This window comes from Spinacia oleracea, chromosome 4 (assembly GCF_020520425.1).
Source record: "Spinacia oleracea cultivar Varoflay chromosome 4, BTI_SOV_V1, whole genome shotgun sequence".
Lineage (NCBI taxonomy): Eukaryota > Viridiplantae > Streptophyta > Magnoliopsida > Caryophyllales > Amaranthaceae > Spinacia > Spinacia oleracea.
Genome location: NC_079490.1, coordinates 35,326,494 through 35,344,690, shown reverse-complemented (window position 1 = coordinate 35,344,690; position 18,197 = coordinate 35,326,494). Strand labels below are relative to the sequence as shown.

Sequence of the window (18,197 nt, the reverse complement as noted above, 5' to 3'; positions counted from 1 at the left end):
AATGGTACTTCATTTTTTGTCTTTTAGCTATTTGTCTTTTAGTTGATATGTGTGTTTCCACACATATCAGATATGCGAAAAAACGAACCCGCAATTTTAGAGCAAAGCAAACATCGTGTATGTGTATCTAGTTATCTACAGTTCAGAGTTTATCGTAATATAGCAGGCTAGATAATTTAAAATTATACTCCGAAGAAATAAGGGCAAAGACAAAGTTGGTTATTGTAGTGTAGTTATTTTGACCAAGACTTTTCGCATTGAAAGATAAATGATAAGGCTGCTAAAACTATAGCATGGAATTAAATGTGCTAGAAATCTAGAATGTACAATTTTCAAACACATCTTCAACCTTCCAATTGCAAGTGCATCTAACTCATAACAAACTCAATCCTATAAATAGACAACACTTTATAGGTAAATTAACAAACAAACTAATTATCAAACCAAACAAAAAGAAAAAAGAAAAAGAATGGAGAAAAACAGTATTTTGGTTGTGGTAGTGGTGTGCCTAGCACTAGCAGTTGGCAGTGCAGCACAAAGTGCAAGTAATGTAAGGGCAACTTACAATAACTACAACCCAGAAACTATTGGTTGGAATTATTTCACGGCGAGTGTGTACTGCGCAACCTGGGATGGTAACAAGCCGTTGTCGTATCGACAACAGTATGGTTGGACTGCCTTTTGTGGCCCGGCTGGTCCTACTGGTCAAGCTTCCTGTGGAAGGTGTCTTAGGGTAAGCGTTTTCTATATTCTTGATTTTGTTATTTGATAATAACATATATATACTACCTCCGTTCCGCAATAGATGCATCATTTCTTTTTTTCACGTATCCCAATATGATTCTTTAAACATTAATATCTCTAATTGCGTGTAAGTAAAAAATATAAAAAATCGATATTTGGAATATTCACATTGATACGAATTTAACAAGATCTCAATTTGTTTGTTTTTACATAATGTGAAAGAATAATTGTCAAAGTTAGTTAATGAATAGTATCCAAAAGAGAAACGATGCATCTATTTGCGGAACGGAGGAAGTACTATTATCATACTATCTTTTATAAGAATTTGTAGATTTAAGTATAAAATATTGTGAGTTTAAAGAGAAATTGATGTGAACGTACGTCCAGGTAACAAACATGGCAACGGGAGCCGCAGTAACAGTGAGAATAGTTGATCAGTGCAGCAATGGAGGGTTAGACCTTGATGTTAACATGTTTAATCAAATTGACACCAACGGTATAGGAAATGCTCAAGGTCACCTTCAAGTCAATTACCAATTTGTTAACTGCTAAACCAACTACCTAATCGATCACCTCTATACATTAATTATACACCCATTTCTGTTACTATCCAAAAGCTCTGACCAGCTTCCCTTGTTGACTGGCTAGGCAGCTACTATATCAATAAAGAAAATAAACATAATTTTATTATACGAACTACTTCTGTACTTGTTTGTTGATCCAGTGTGTTGTCCAAATTGAATTGCCTTTCTTGTTTCTTGATCCAGTGTGGACCGGCTTTTGCGAGTTTGTGAAAACTTGCTTTCTTCCACCTAATACGGAGAACGGAGTGTTAAGATCTGACCCATAAAATATCACGTGTGAGAGTCCCACTTTGATAAAAGAGAAGAGAGTTAAACACTTAATAAGGCCAAAGGGATCGGATACTTCCCTTATTGCCATATGGTTTTAAGGTGGAACCTCCTACTGACCCATGAAACATCACGTGTAAACATTGATAAAAGAGAAGAGAATTAAACAATACGTTAGGAATTTATATTTAAGGGAAATACTATACATTCAAGTCTTCTTTACATTTTTCTAATTTTCCCATGCGTAGTACATTTTTAAACATCTTACATTCCCTGTAACACAAGTCACAATAGTAACACAGTTCATCAACTCCTTTTTTGTACTCCGTATTAATATTTTTTTTTTTTTACACTTATCCACCTTTTTACATTATCGTTATTATTTTATCCATCTTGATTTGTTATTACACAAACTCATATTTTCTCGAAAATGAAATATAGTAAAAGAGTTTAACAAAAATAAGAGAGGGATTATTGAATCATAAATTTGATTTTTTTTTGGCAAATAAAAATTTTATAAACCAAAAGGAAAGAGCAACAGCTCAAAGATTACAAGCACCAGAACAACTGGAGCACTAGTTCCCCAACAGGAACAAAACAAAACCACCTAAACTAGAACCTGACAGCAACAGGCCTAATACAGCAACAAAGCAATGTCTGAATCTCTACATCTGCAAGCAACCTTAAACACAATTTCTTTAACAATTTGCTCAGCTGATTGAACATGACCAGCAAAGACTCTTTGATTCCTTTGAATCCACAGGCAATAAACTGCTTCAGCAAAACCAGCAAGGAGAAGTTTGCTCACAGCAGTACATTTTTTACTCATTCTCATAGCAAATTGGAGCTCCTGATCAAAAGCTTGGCTGCTCCTATTGATATTCAGAATCTGTAGGAATTTCTGCCAGACTTGTCTAGCATAAGAACACTGAAAGAACAAGTGCTGCACTGATTCTGGATCAACACCACATAAACTGCAAACACCATCAGTAGCTATGCCCCACTGCATGAGTCTGTCTTTGGTAGAAAGCCTCCCATGAACAGCAAGCCACAAAATGAAAAGACTTTTAGGGCTAGCAAAGTTATTACAAACCACTCTCCTCCACTGAACTTTAGGAAACTGACCCAACAAACATAGGTACATCTTCTTGATAGAGTAACCACCAGTAGCAAAAAACAGTTGCTTGCACATAGGATCCCTATCCAGCAAATCTCTACACCCCCAAATCTTCTTAAGAACCCAAGAAGCAGAACCTGGCAGAGCCATGGTGAACAAATCCTTGCCCTTGATATAGTATGCATTGACCCATTTAACCCATAGAGCATCAGGTTTGAAAGCCAAGGCCCACAAAAGCTTCAGAATAGCAGCTTTGTTCCAAAGATAGAAGTTTTTCACATTTTGCCCACCAGCAACTCTAGGTTTACACACTGAATCCCAAGCAATGGGAGCTTTCCTAGAGGTTTTGGTGTCACCAGTCCACAGATAGGTCCTACAAATTCTTTCTATCTCTCTGAGAACCTTTTTAGGGAGCATAAATATTTGGCTCCAGTAGGTTTGAAGGCTAAACAAGATCACCTTCACCAACTGTAACCTTCCAGCATAGGACAATTTCTTAGCAACCCAAGAAGAAACTCTAGAGTAGAATTTATCAATGAGAGGTTTACACTGGTTAATGGTAAGTTTGGCACTAGAAAGTGGAACTCCTAAGTATTTAAAAGGAAGACTGCCTTTAGAAATACCAAGAGAAACCATAATTGCATCTTTTTCCCACTGAGGTACACCAGAAAAATAGATCTCAGTTTTCTCCATATTAGCTTCCAACCCAGAAGCTTGAGAAAAACAGGAAAAAGCTTTAAACATAAGCTGCAGGGAGATAATGTCACCTCTAGCAAAAAGCAACAAATCATCTGCAAACATGAGATGAGTGAGCTTGATCTTCTCACATTTAGGATGATAATTGAAATCAGGATTGATAGCCAAGTTCTTCATACATCTACTCAGATACTCCATGCAAATGGCAAACAAGAAAGGAGAGAGAGGGTCCCCTTGTCTAAGGCCTTTCTTTGCAGGAAAAGGCAGCATAGGTTTGCCATTAACAAGAATTGAATAGCTCACAGAAGTAACACAGGAGTGCACCCACTGAATGAACTGCCCAGGGAAGCCAAGCTCCTGTAACACCATGAAGAGAAAAGGCCATTCAACAGAATCATATGCTTTTCTCAAATCTACCTTAACCATACACCTAGGGGACATATGAGCCCTATTATATCCCCTAATCAGCTCAGTTGCAACAATAATGTTATCAGATATGTTCCTACCTGGCACAAAACCAGCTTGATATTCAGAAACCACTTCAGACACCACCCTTTGAAGCCTAGCAGTCAAGATTTTAGAAATAATCTTGTACATGGTAGAACAACAAGCAATGGGCCTAAACTGAGTAACAGAAGTAGGACATGGGACTTTAGGGACCAAAGTCACTGCAGTACAGTTAAACTTGCCATACAAAAAACCAGAATTAAAGAAATCCATCACTGCTCTATATATATCATGTTTTATAATAGGCCAACTTTTCTTAAAAAAGAATGAGTTGAAACCATCCAAACCTGGGGCTTTGGAAGAGTCAATGCTAGCCAAAGCATCATCAATTTCACCTACAGTAACAGGCAAGCAAAGCAAAGCCCTAGAATCAAAAGATAAGACATTTCCATTTCTGATAGTAGGCACATCCAAGCCAGGCAGAGAAGAAGCAGCTGAACCCAGAAGCTGTTTATAGAAATCAATGATCTTGGACTGAATCTCAGTAAGATCAGTGATCTCCACTCCCCCATCTCCATGAAGCAGATGCACTTTATTTATACAGAATCTCTCTTTCATAGCAGAGTAAAAGAACTGGTGGTTAGAATCTCCCACTTTAACCCACTGAACCCTAGACTTCTGCTTAAGAGCTTGTTCTTCAATAGCTAACCACTTTCTGAGATTGCAAATAAGCTCTTTTTCAGTACTAAGCAAGTGAGGACTGTTATCACTTCTCATCTGAGTTTGCAAATTGTCTAACTCACTTCTATAATACTCAATTTTCTCAGCTGTATGAGAAAACTCCTCCTTATGTAATACCTTTAGCTTGTGCTTAACTCTATTCAGCTTAAACCAGATTTGAGCCATTGGTCTACCCCTATCCTCTCTATTCCAGCACTCACCCATAATACTCTCAAAAGAGGAGTGATCTGCTAAATAGTTCAAAAATTTGAAAGGTCTCCCACCAGAAGAAGGGTTAGTAATGCAAGGAATGATAATAGGAGAATGATCAGATAAGGAAGGATTCAAGTATTTAGTAGACAACTCAGAAAAAGAGTCCATCCACTTCATGTTTCCAAATGCCCTGTCAATCCTGCTCCATACTCTAGGGTCATCTGTACCCTTGCTAGACCAAGAAAAAAACCATCCAGTGCTATGCAGTTCATTTAGGTCACAATCTGAAATACATTGATTAAAATCCCTAGTTTCTGCATTACTCACAGCATTTCCATTAATTCTATCCCCAGAATAAAGAATAGAATTGAAGTCACCAGCAACCAGCCAAGGACTAGCTGAACTACTAGTACTCAGATGGTTCAACTCATCCCACAAAGCTTGCCTATGCCCTACACTATGCAAGCCATAAACAGCAGTAAAGAAAGAAGAAAATCTATGGTCCTTAGTGTGGATCCAACAATGAACATTTTGAGAGGAACTACTAAGAATCTGTAAGTCCACATCAGCAGTCCTCCAACCAACCCATATTCTACCTTTTGGAGAGTGAGGATAGTTGCAGAACCAAGTCCAAACCCCCCCAAATCTCTTCTGAACCTTCTCCTTATTTCCAAGCCTTACTCTTGTTTCTAATAAAGCTACTACATGAATACTATGATTATTAAGGAACCTCCTAACTTCATTAGCTTTGAGAGGCTCATTAAGCCCTCTAATGTTCCAAGTACAGATATTCATGGATTAGGAGGATCTTTTCCAAAACCAACTACCCCATTCCCAACATTCTCATCTCCCTCACAATCAGATAAGTCCTCATCAGACTCTTGTTCCAACACAGCAAAAGAGTTCTCTACTCCCACAGCTGTACCACCTCCCTTGCTCTGAGTCTTCCTGGTAACAACCTTCCATCCAGTGTTTGAGTCTGGAGTAGGAAGACCTTGATTACAAGGAGTGACAACTTGAGCAGCAGCAGTAACAGGGTTCACTGGTTGAACCTTCTTTTGCACCCAAACTCTCTTTGGTTTCACAACCTGCTTTGGTTTCACAGGAGCTGTCTTAGCACAGTCATGCCCCACCTTGTTGCAGGATTTACAAAAGGGGGGAGTCCAATCATAAACAACCTGTTGTTTCATCAGTTTACCTAGCTCATCTTCTATCCAGACACAATCAGGCAATGCCAAAGTGACATCCATTTCGATTAAAATTAACCCTGGCAAAAGAGATTCTGTCCTGTCTAGTTGTGCAAGCATCAGCAAATAAAGGAACACCCAAGCTGCTACCTATCCTACTCAACGAGTCAGAACTCCAACAATTGAGAGGAAGATTAGGGAACTTCACCCAAATGGGAATCACCCTAAGAATTTCTTCACAAAAATCAAAGTTTGCCTTCCATGGCTTAATAATCATGGCCTTGCCAAAGAAAAGGTGAGGACCATCTGCTAACACTGCATTCTTATCATCCATAGACATGAATTTCACCACAAAATATCCATCGTCATGAAGAAAAATCTTAGGCATGCTCACATAGGACCAATTTGCAGCAACATACTTAGACAAAGAAGCTATAGTAGGGGTATATCCTACAACATACAACACAATAGATTGCTGCCAGTGCTCATTCAATTTATCCAATTCTGAGGGTTGCAACTTAATCACTTTCTTTCCATCCTTAATAACAGGAGCAATAAAAGAGAGAGGAACTCCTTTACCTGCAAGTTTCGACCCTGCAACAACAGAGGACCACGACGTAGGCTTCTCAGGTTGTTCCATCTCCAATCTCCGATTAACTGGAGCATGCTGACCAGAAGCTCTCTGATACTCCGCAATCACCTCAAGCAACTCACGAGTGACAGGTCCAGTACTTGGATGAGGAAGGAATTTTGGATCTATATTAGAGGTATCAACAATCTCCTCCCCTCTAGCTTGATTCTCAATACTTCGTTCAAGAGAAAGAGCTACTCTCCTTATGCGTGCCGCTGTTGTCTCCTGTAACATCTCCATAGAAGAAGCAGCTTGAAATCCAGTTGAAGGGGGAAACCCAGAATTCAACCCAGAGGTCGAGTTCAGACCCCCAACCCCTCTCATGGCATTATTCGACCTATTTTGATTACCAGAAGAAGATGGCAAACCTTCCTGATTAGTTTTGTTAGAGTGAAGCTTCTTCCTCCCTCCCATTAATGGCGAAACGGTTCACGTTAGCTGAACACCCTAAACGTGCGCCGAGAGCATTTCTTGAGAGAGAAGAAATAACATGTTGTAGAAATTTTACTATATGCACCTAGATAAATAAATTTGATTTTTGAAGTAATAAATATTGATTAAAAGTACTTTTAAAGCATTTTCATAACTTTTTGAATGGTGAAAATATTAATTAAAAGTATTTTTAATGCATCCTGGGAAAGGATAGGAATACACAAGGTGTGCAAATACGTTTGCACACCACCAATTAAACTCTGCTACCTCACAAATCCCACTAAAAAAAGAGGGGGGAAAACAACATGAAAATAGAATTATGGGAGGGGGGGGGGGGGGGGAGGGGATTTCAACAAAATGCGTCATTTGCTATACTTGAGCATGATATTTTTGGCTGAGCACTAAACACATCGTCAATAATTTACATCAAATGGTATTAAATCTCTTTAAGCTTTCATCTTCCTTCATTTTCATCTTTCAATTTCTGCCACTACTGTTCTTTTATTTTCCACAAAAATTCCATTTCATCCTCATTTACATTAATATCCGTGAATGGTTTTCAAATCTGAATGAGTTCATGTGTTTAATATCACGTTTTCGAAACATATAAATTTCTATCATTAAGAAACTTTCCTTCGTAATGATGCACATAACTTGTTTGATGAAATTACTAAAAGAGTTTTGTTAAGATTTAATCTAGTTTCAGTTGTTGGGATGTACTGGGTGGAAAAAGGTGTGGTAGAGAATCAGATATGGCGATGTGTTATTCGATCTTCAACGTCTGACGAAACTTGAAACTAATGAATTGGAAGTGACAATGAGATGTTTTCTGAAATCGTATAGCATGAAATCATATACTCCGTAGGTTATGTATTTGATTCCAGAAATTGCTGATTTATGCCTTAAATACGCGTATAATTGTGACAAACCATTTTATGGGATCATCGCATTCATGAAAATATCAAAATATTGGATTTTGTTTTTCACCTTTAAATATGATTTTTTGGCTTCTCATTGTCTTTATGGGGACAATTAGATAATTAATTGTCCTTATTATTAGTTGGTTGTTCGAAATGTAAAATTGATTGATTTACTTTAATTATGTACTATATATTTTATATTTTATGATTACAAGGACTTATAACAATTTTCACTTAATAATACCATAAAATGATTACCGATCTCCAAATGAATTTTTTTATTACCGTATGTCTAAACCTGTAAATAGTAATAATATCCAAAATTAATAACTCAATCCATACATTGCAAATAAATTGTTTAGATCAAAACTTCGAAGAGTTAGCTTTTAATTACGAAGGTTAGCTAAGATTACACGAGATCGTTTTACTTTTGAAAAATTAAATTTAAATAAAATCAAACTCAGGTAAAATAGATGTGTAACTCCTAACATTTTTTATCATAAAGATCTAAGTTGTTTACTTTTTGTTATGATACAAAATTACGACCTACCACCAATATTGAAAAAAATAGCTAGAACACAATTGTTATAACATTACCTGCGATTACAAAGGATCATTTCATCTTTAATGAAATCATATTCAAAATTTTCAAACTCAGATAAAATTAAAAGATTTTTGCTAGTAATGACTTATGTGCTGATACCCCTTGTTACAATGGTCACTACTACACGTCTATAACATCTACCCTAACTGCGCACACCCGTATTTGATTCTTGTCAAGAGGAAAAATAACCAAATATTTAATTGTGACAAACCATTTATAGGATCATTTTAGATTTTTAGTCATGAAATATCAAAATATTCAATGTTTTTTTTTCACCTTTAACTATTATTTTTTGGCTACTCGTTCTTTTATGGGGAATATACTCGTTGCCTTTAGAGGGGAATAAAAGATAATTAATTACTGATTATTGGAAAGTTAAAACAAATTTTGAACTTTAAAATTAAAATTTATATTTCAGTTAAATTTTCATAAGAGAGAATCTTTTAAAGTGAGGTGTCATATTTAAAGTGATGGTGTACAAGATACTTTTGAACACTTGTGTTTTTTAATCATCTCCCCATCCCCTATGATTTGAGCTCTCCCTGAGGGAAAGTGAAAAGCGATGCCACTAGCCAGTAGCCACTAGGGCATAAAGGCTTCGGTGATTCTCTTTAATTATTTATAAATAAAAATATAGAAAAATAGATAAATTAATACGATGTATAAGTTCAAACAAGATGCTCAAATTTTGACTCTGATGAAGAAAAACAAATGCAAGAAGTTCGACATTTATATTTGGAGATCAAAATTGCTAGGAAACTACGACGTACCAAATCAGATCTGGAAATTAGTTATTGGGAGATGATCCAAGCTAAGTATTCTGATGACTTGACTGGATCACTTTCAGTGGTGGGATGGTTGAAGCTCATCCTTGAACCTTGTCATCCATTACTTTTGCTGGACTGACTTGATCTATCAGTTTCATCTGCAAATGTATAACAAGTTATTGCTATAACATTCTGAGGAACAGTCAAGGAAATGAAAATCAAAGATAATAAGGGGTCGGGTGAGATGATGACAGATCAAAGAGATTACTCTTTTAATAGAAAATTGGGGGGGTGGTGAGTCAAACAAACACCTATGGAAGAGGTACATAAAATACATACCAGGTTTTGAGGAATGTCTGATGTACGTGTAATCAAGCACCTGATTGACATTCCAGCCTTGTTCCTGATCGCGATCAACTCCTTTGATATTGAGTTTTCATCCTTTGAAAAAGATGTGATGAAATATTGTGCAACCTCAAAGTTTCGATGCATCAAGGCAAGATGTAATAGTGTGTTTCCATCATGATCCGGTGATAATAGGAATTTGGTCATGCCGGAAAGCTGTTCTTTCCATAAATATGATATGCCTTCCAATTCATTTACATCATTATACATGGCTGAAGTAGAAAGAATGTGCAACACTGTTCTGCCTTTGTAATCCCTTGTGTATATTGATTGAGGATATTGTTTACTAATTGACCTAATTAGCCAAATCTGACCAGAGTGTGAAGCTCTTAAAATAGGGGTCAAACCATCTATGTCACGCATGTACACAGCAGTACTGCTTTCTCTCACGAAGTCATATTCATATGTGCTCATACACCCTTCATTCAGACAACGTCCTGCAACTGCAGAACTAGGAATTAATTTTTTTTTTTTTTTTAAATCAATTATTATCCCCTTACAAATTAGTTAACTTCTTAGTTCTTACCAATCCTAACAATAATCAGTAGGTAGAGATTTTCATGAAGATAAGACATATTTACAGTCTCTACTTATTAGACATTTGTCGATTATATGTTTATATCCAAGTATTTAACAAATGGAAAAACATAAAGTACAGCATTATGCTGATATTCAAGGTAAGTTCTTATCATAATCATTTGTGTATGCTCAAGATACCATTATATAGTTTAGCAGATTTAAGGAGTAAATGCAAATTAATAAACAAATTAAGCAACACAACTCATCGATTTGGTAAAGGGACAGATACTCACAATCAAGTTTTTTTCCATATCTTGCAATCAAATGAAGAACAGTCTCACCATCATCGTTGATGTGTGACATTGATATCGAATCAACTCCATCAGGGCCACATAATATACGAACCATCACAGACAAAATAATGTAGTTACTAGTGCACGCAGCTTCATGAAGTGGCGTGTGGCCTCTCATATTTTTTACCTTCCATGGTGGTATACGAAGAGTTCCCCTACAGTTCACCCGCCAATAGAAGAAAGACCTCTTCAAAAATAAGAAGGCAGAATGCGACTGAAGCCTAGCAGCTATGTGCATGGGTGTGTCACCATTTGAGTCTTTCTGGTAGATCAAAGTATGTAATGGAAATTTTAATTCTTCAAAAGCCTCCTCGAGGAAGAAAGCTGCATGATCATGTTGAAGGGCTATGTGAATAATATTGCTCCCATCCCCGGCTTGAGAAATAACTCCGTCGCCATAAAAATATTGTGGCGAAAAATCACCATCTGTAGCTGCCTTGTACATCTCCTCATTCATTCTCGTTCCCATAATAGCTTCATTCATCACGTTCTTCTACAAAGCGTAAAAATTAGCACTAGTTAAGCCTACAAATTATTACTTCCAAACTGATGAAGAGATTCATCAATTCAAGCTAGACCGCTTTCAACTTTCATTACTAATAACAATGGAGGGGTTGGGACGGAAATAATAGCGGAAGAATGGGGGGGGGGGGGAAGAGGAGGTGAACTTGTTGAGAAAATGACCCTCGTGTGAGTTGAGACTTGGCCCATATCGAAGAAAAATAGAGAATGGCTAACATTAAAGACTGATGGGTGACACCATACATTTACAGATCAGTTAGAGAAAAGAGTGGTACGTACAATGTTTTCTGGAATGTCTGGACCTGCTGTAATCAAGTCAAATACTGTCTTTCCCTTATTGTTCTTGACTCTCACAATCAACTCCTTTGTTTCACTTAATTTATCATTACTGGCAGCCAAAGAAAGTTCATCTGGATACCTTCTTTTTGGTGCAAACTCAACACATAGTTGAAGGATCAATTGTGCGAGATCAAAATCCCGATCCATTATGGCCAAATGCAACGGTGTATTTCCATCTTCGTCTCGTGAAAATGTGAGAGAGTTGACTCCAGGTATTTCAAGGATCTTCTTGCAAATCCATACCGTATGATCTTTGTCTCTTGATTTAAGATCAGCCAGTCTTAGCCGCAGGTAGTGCAAAAAATTCCTTCCTTTTTGGTCACGACATTCCATTGACTGTGTATGATCACTTAGGAACCGATGAACAAGAAGAACATGACCATATTGGGCTGCTGTCATTAGAGGGTTGAGGCCCTCTGTATCATGTTCGAATATAGCTGAAGGATTTGCTTTGATCAATCGATCAATAAGTTTTGGCTTTCTATCAGATACATTAACAATATGTATGTTGTCGTGCTCTAAATTTTGAGGGAAGACCACACCTGTAAACATATGTAGTATTTTGTAATAACTAATCACCCAAACAGAAAAATTGGCTTTAAAATAATTCATGAACAACTCAAACATCAATTTGAACTTAGGAAGAAGCCAAAGAACCCATCCACAGCAACATATGTAATATACTCAACAGTCTTGGCATGCCGCAGGGCTCAAGCAAATGGAAGCTCATCAAACACGCTAAATGAGACTGAACTAAGTTGGATCCTAAAGAACGATAAAGGCTAAAACATTCACATCTGGTTATAATATTATGAAAATTCTGTAAAGAACATGGTTATAGGAAATTCAACAGCTAATACACCGAATAAATAGTTTCTAAAACACAAACTTAATGACGTCTAAAAAAGTCATCTTTCAAATGATTAAAGCTAAAAAAGGTTACTCAAAACATTTTCTCTTACCATTTTCCTGCCACTTTAATTTAAACTGAACCCTTAACCAGTCACACTTGACACATAGAGTAGTTAACCAGTAGCTTTTAGTTTGGAAAAAGTTTCCAATGATATTTTAATATCCCTTTTTCCCACTAATAAAATTGTGGTTTCACTCTCTATCATTCACATTTACGAAGTATATTTCAATAAAAACAAAATGTTATTAGTAATCACTCATATATCCTACACCGTACATTTACAGTTTTAATAATAAAAAACACTTCATTATTACCTATCAAATTTGTCTCTCAAAAATAAGCAATTAAAAATTAAAAAGCTTATCACCTAAAACTATGTGTCAAGACAAAGGTAAAGACTGTTGTAGAAAGGTACTACGTATATGGCAGGGTCATACCGAAAAGATAAAATCCGCGTCTATTTTTCAAAATAGTTTTCGTTTGTAGGCTAAAGTAATTCAACTTGACCATAAATTATGTCTAGAGTCTGATACTCCTTATGTTCACAAATGAATGTATAGTGTATAAATAGGTCAATCCACAAATAAACAGTCTGTTTATTCTTAAACAGGGAAAATGGTCAGAATTATATCTTAACAACAACAACAACAACAACAACAACAACAACAACAAAGCCTTAGTCCCAAAATGTTTTGGGGACGGCTAACATATATCTTAAAAGCTGTTGAAAAAACATTCACCAAATATACCCATCATATGACCATATACATAGCAAATGTAAAGGGCTAAACTAGAGTGGGTAGAATTTAAGCCAAAAAGATAAATAAAAAACCAAGCATAAGGGAGTAAGAAAATTACCAGCACAAAATCGGGCATAGAGATGTAGAGGAGTCTCCCCAGAGTTGTTCTTGACGACCAGGATCTGTGGGTGGGCCTCAACGTCTGTAAATAACTCCTGAGCTGCATCCAAGTTTGAGCTTCTAAGTGCGACATGTAGTGGTGAATCTCCTTCATTATTCACCTCCCATAGATGTGGTACACCAGTAACAGTAGTACTTGTACTACTACTAGGCTGGGTGCTGCGAAGATGGGTTAGGAGGACATTGATGGTGCCCGTACTTCCCAGTTCTGCTGCCTCATGAAGAGGGGTGTTACCATTCTTGTTCTTCTGTCGGAGAAGATCAGGGAACCGACCAATAGCTTCCTCGACGAATATCATGTTCCTGTGTCGAGCTGCAATGTGGACTATGCAGTTTCCCAGATCAGGCGTCCTTAGGAGGTACTTCTTCTCCCCTTGTTCTTCAATAACGGAGTTCTGCAACATGGTTGTATCGCCTTTCACGGCTGCCCGGAACATGGAGGATTGTAAGTATCCCTCCATAGATCTTTCTTTCTCTCTCTCTCTCTGTTTGTGATAGTATAGTAGTTAGTTAGGCTTCACTATTTGGCAAACCTGCCAAACCACTTCATCATAATCGATACTTCCATTTTTTGACCAATGTAGCATAGTTGCCTTATAATATTACATGTAACATAAATAAATATTGATAAGAATGACTAACAACAATGATAGTCATTAATTACTATATTTGTACTGCGTGTCTGCTCTTTTTGAGAGAAATGCCGTCAACATGCTTTCTTTTTCTAGTTCTTTTTGGAAAGTGGGACCCCACTCAGCTACAGCCTACAGGAAATGGCTATTGAAATAAAATCCAGTTTATTTAAGGCGTTGTCCTACTTATGTTTATTAAGATTAGTGTAAGTAATAATAAGTGTATTGCAACATTTGCTTTACATTTCCTACAATGCAAACATTTGGCTATTAATATTTTCAACCCTAACCCGGCACCCTGCCCCAACAAATTAACCCCCATATGAATTGTCCAGAATAAGGTCCCATTGATATACGCCGTGCACCATCTGTCAAGTACTTGGAGGACCTTGAATATCATATTCTTTTTTCATCCAACTCGGGTTGCTATCAGATGGCACTCAACGATTTTTAATGGTGTATCCAACCACAGTTAGATCCATCAAACCACGACCTGCCACTTTCTAAGTCACTAGGTCGACAAAATATGCTTGCAAAAACTACTCAGATTAGCAGAGGGACAAAACTTATCACCTTTTTTAACATACTCTGCAGACATGTGAAGAACAATCTCACCATTTTCAGCAACATTTGACATGGCTTCAGAAGTTATAATTCTTATTAATGAGAATATAACCTGATAGTTACTGATGTTTGCGGCTTCACACAAAGCTCTGGTTCCTCTACTATCCATTTTGGTTAGCCTCTTGCTTTAACTTATACTTCCAGTTGCCGCAAGTCGCCTTCAATAATGTTAACATTGCACAAAATTGAAGCCGACGAGCAACATGCAACACTGCAACGGCATGGCACCAATTAAATCTTTCGAATGGATAATATTTGGAGAGCGTGTCAGTACTTTCTCAATGAAGGGTGCATGTTCATGTTGAAGGGAATGTGAATGCTATTGTTCCCACTAAGGATTTGAAATAGAAAAAGACTATCATCACTGGCATTATCTGACTAGCTGGTTTACTTTCTATATTTTGCGGCAAGTTTCCCCTTCACAGCAACATCAAAACTAACTCACATCTCCTGCTCTAGCCTCATGAGATCTTATCCATTATTCTTCCCATAATAGCTAGTTCCAAGTTTCTTCTATAAAGCATGCATACCAACAATACCACCACTGATTGTTGCAAGAAGTCAATACTCCCTCCATTTCCAGAAACTAGTCATCATTTACCTTTTCTTGGTAAAGACTTGAAGCTTTGTTACTATGACCCTAAGAGGCTAAGATTGTTAAAATGATACTCTAATATACATTCTTATAAATTATACAAAAAATAATAATGTTTTCAGTAATAGCAGGTGTGCCGCTACAGCCTTGCAGCTTATCCTGATTTGAGTCAACAGAAGACAATGAGTTGAGATGATCAAAGGAAGAGCAGAAGAAGTTCTTTATTGGGAGTATGGAGTTATGGACTGCAATGGAGTATGGAGTTATGGACTGCAATGTAAATACATTTTTCAATTTTTTTTTATCGCTGCTATCATTTGTATTATTCTCTCTTTCGTCTGTTTGTGCAGCTATTACATCTTCTATAATAGGTCTTCTTTAGGTGCTAATTTATATAAGAAGCAGGGGTGGCTATAGACATTTGGTACGACATAACTGAAATTACACAGAAAATAACACAAAAGCTCCTGGAAGATTAATCCAGAAGAAACCAAAGTTTTAGTCTTTGCAGATATTTACTTGGTCAAAGCTGGTGTAAGATCCTGATTTCTGTAAAGGAAAAGTTCAAGGGATCTTCATCTCAAACAGGTTTAGAAAGACTCAACTTTTCTTCAAAAATTAAACCTAGAATGGTTGCTGGGGGAGATGAGTCTAATCCATTAAACCCATACAAAGATACTCTCTTTATTGCTATTATTGAGAATGCGTCAACTAATGATAATGATAATGAGTAATTACTGTGAGTTGAGGATGCTATGTGATTATGTCTTTTATTTTGACCAAACAATAATGGTACCAAGTATATTTCAATAACTTTTGGCCTACCAGATAGTGTTGGCTATATATAGGAGTATCATATAGAATTTCCCACAAAAGAATAGCAAAAGGTAGAATATTCAGAGCATTAACAGCGTGTTTGGATAGGAAAAGGGAAGTGGGCTACTTTTCTCTACAAATCTTGCGACTTTGAAAGGATTTAGTTTATCGAATAGGAAAAGAAATAGGGTCATTCCATTTCCCTATCCTTCTCATCCCTAAATTTCATATACATAATGAATCAGTTACATTCTCTCCCCTTCTTTTCTGTTCAAATCCTCTTATCTTAACACATTGTATGTCAAATGTGATGTTCAAGCACCAAAAGCGCGTTTCCTATTTTTTAGATAGTATACGTTAAAGTAACAAGTTTTGTTTGGTACCAATCAAAGGAAAGAAGTGATTCATACCAGGTTTGCAGAATTGCAGGACTATCTGATCCAGGTGTAATCAAGTCAGACCACCGTGCCATCATTACTCTTGATGCTCACAGTCAACTCCTCCCTCGTACATGATTGCACCCCAACAGACTATTGATGGATCAATTGCATTATATGAAAAACTCAATCAACATTTACCAAGTGTATTGATGAAGTTCCATCTTGGTCTTGTAATAATGTGAGGGTGTCAACTTAAGTTATACTTAGGATATTAGTTCAATCCAAAACGTAGCCACGTAGGAGTTTGACAATCGCATTGAGATCAGAACCCTTTGCCACAAGTGCAAAGAACTCTTTCCTTTTGAGTCACTAATCACTACATTCTGAAGATTGTTTGCAGCCAAGAAAATGGTGAACCACAAGCACACAGCCATATAGAGTGGCTCTCGGTAGAGGGGTGAACCCATCCTGAATCATGTCACTCATGTCCAAAGATAGCCGCAGGATAATTTACTATAATTGTCTACAATCTACCAATATGCTTTAGCTTGTTAGTTTCATTGTCATCATGTTCCAAATTTCGAGCCAAAACCCCACCTGTAACATATTTGATACATCTGAGTTCACTACTCATTCAAGCATAACAGTTTTTAAATCAATTACCCTAATAATTTGGTCCAGTCACAAAAGTTCAATTTAAACTCAGAAACAATTCACTACAAATATTCAAATTGTAGCCAACATTAACAAACACTTGACATGCAATTGGGCAGCTCAAACGCATGAACAACAACAATTTACAAGTAATAAATTTTGAATTCTACAAAATTATAAAATCGGATGACAATGACAATGGAATTAAAAGGAATTTCGTTCAATTTCGATTTAAAATTCAAAATTATCCACTTACATTGTTACTCTCAGCACCACTTGGCGTTTGAAAGAGGCACCCAGCGGCGGCCGGCAAGCGGCGAAGATGGGAGGAATTGGGCGCTAACTAGTGAAGAATTAATAAGAAATCCAATTTGACAATTTTTGTTTCCTGGAAAGAGAGGGTGTAAATTCAAATGATAGAGAGTTGGGTTTGACCGCTTGGGCACAAGCACAGACGAAGTACTCCTATACAATTTGACAAGTCAACGCTTTCAAATTTTGGATATGGTATATTTTTGCCAATTAAAACATTTTTAAAAGGAGTTTCTATAAAATTTGTAGTACCAGAATTACAACGAAATTTTTTATTTGTCCGGAGGAACAATAAAATTATAAGACAATTTTATTTATCCCTCTTCAGCGTGTATAAAATTATATTACTCTCTCCGTCTCTTTTTGTTTTTTTACGTTTTTCTTTTTTTACAAACTTTTGTTTAAGGCGGTCTTTCCTGTAAGACCACCTTATAGTTGGGTTGTATTCGCGGGTCAAGTCTTGTTGGGCTGGTCGCGGGTCACATTATTCGGGTCTTATAAAAGCCCCTTTTACACGATTTTTTCCTCATTTCTTATCACTGTTCACCTTCCAACTTTGAGGAGAGAGAAAGCTCTGTGATTCTTCGTCGATCCTTCTTCTACTTCCATTCAACTCGATTTCTTCAGATCTCTGACTCAACCTATCTGCTTCATCTTCGTTTCTACGATTTTGTAAGTTTCCCGGCGAAGAAGCGGTGAGGAAGGTGGCGGCATTGTCGCCAAATTCGATTGAATTTACTCGTTTCTATGCGAAGTTGCTCGTTTCTATGCGAATTTGATCGTTTCTCTGTGAATTTGATGTTTTAGCAACGACGAATTTCGGTGGCGTAGTCGATTGCGGCGCCGCCGGCGGTAGTGTTCGTCTTCTCTCACCACAAAGGACG

At 36.9% G+C, this 18,197-nt stretch overlaps 2 protein-coding genes across 7 annotated transcripts; one reads left to right on the top strand and one right to left on the bottom strand.

The window, feature by feature from the left end:
* Positions 1-416: 416 nt before the first annotated feature.
* Positions 417-1,443, top strand: LOC110803751 (pathogenesis-related protein PR-4-like). Its single transcript, XM_022009283.2, has 2 exons — positions 417-733; positions 1,132-1,443. Exons 1-2 carry the CDS (start codon positions 470-472, stop codon positions 1,294-1,296), a joined length of 429 nt encoding a protein of 142 aa, XP_021864975.1. The 5' UTR covers positions 417-469; the 3' UTR covers positions 1,297-1,443.
* Positions 1,211-17,455, bottom strand: LOC110803750 (uncharacterized). Of its 6 annotated transcripts, XR_008919731.1 has the most exons (9): positions 17,258-17,454; positions 16,378-16,944; positions 14,609-14,767; positions 13,239-13,785; positions 11,408-12,009; positions 10,547-11,099; positions 9,669-10,177; positions 9,333-9,487; positions 1,211-1,556 (listed from the first exon to the last, which is right to left on the bottom strand). XR_008919731.1 is itself a non-coding variant. In XM_056827600.1 (8 exons), the coding sequence occupies exons 3-8, from the start codon at positions 14,663-14,665 to the stop codon at positions 9,428-9,430; spliced, it is 2,328 nt and encodes a 775-aa protein (XP_056683578.1). In that variant the 5' UTR covers positions 14,666-14,767; positions 16,378-16,944; positions 17,258-17,455; the 3' UTR covers positions 9,197-9,427. The 6 variants fall into 6 exon arrangements, 1 of the variants encoding a protein (XP_056683578.1); XR_008919734.1 differs by lacking the exon at positions 14,609-14,767 and having other exon boundaries at positions 13,239-13,833; XR_008919733.1 differs by lacking the exon at positions 14,609-14,767 and having other exon boundaries at positions 13,239-13,783.
* Between the last annotated feature and the right edge of the window lie 742 nt (positions 17,456-18,197).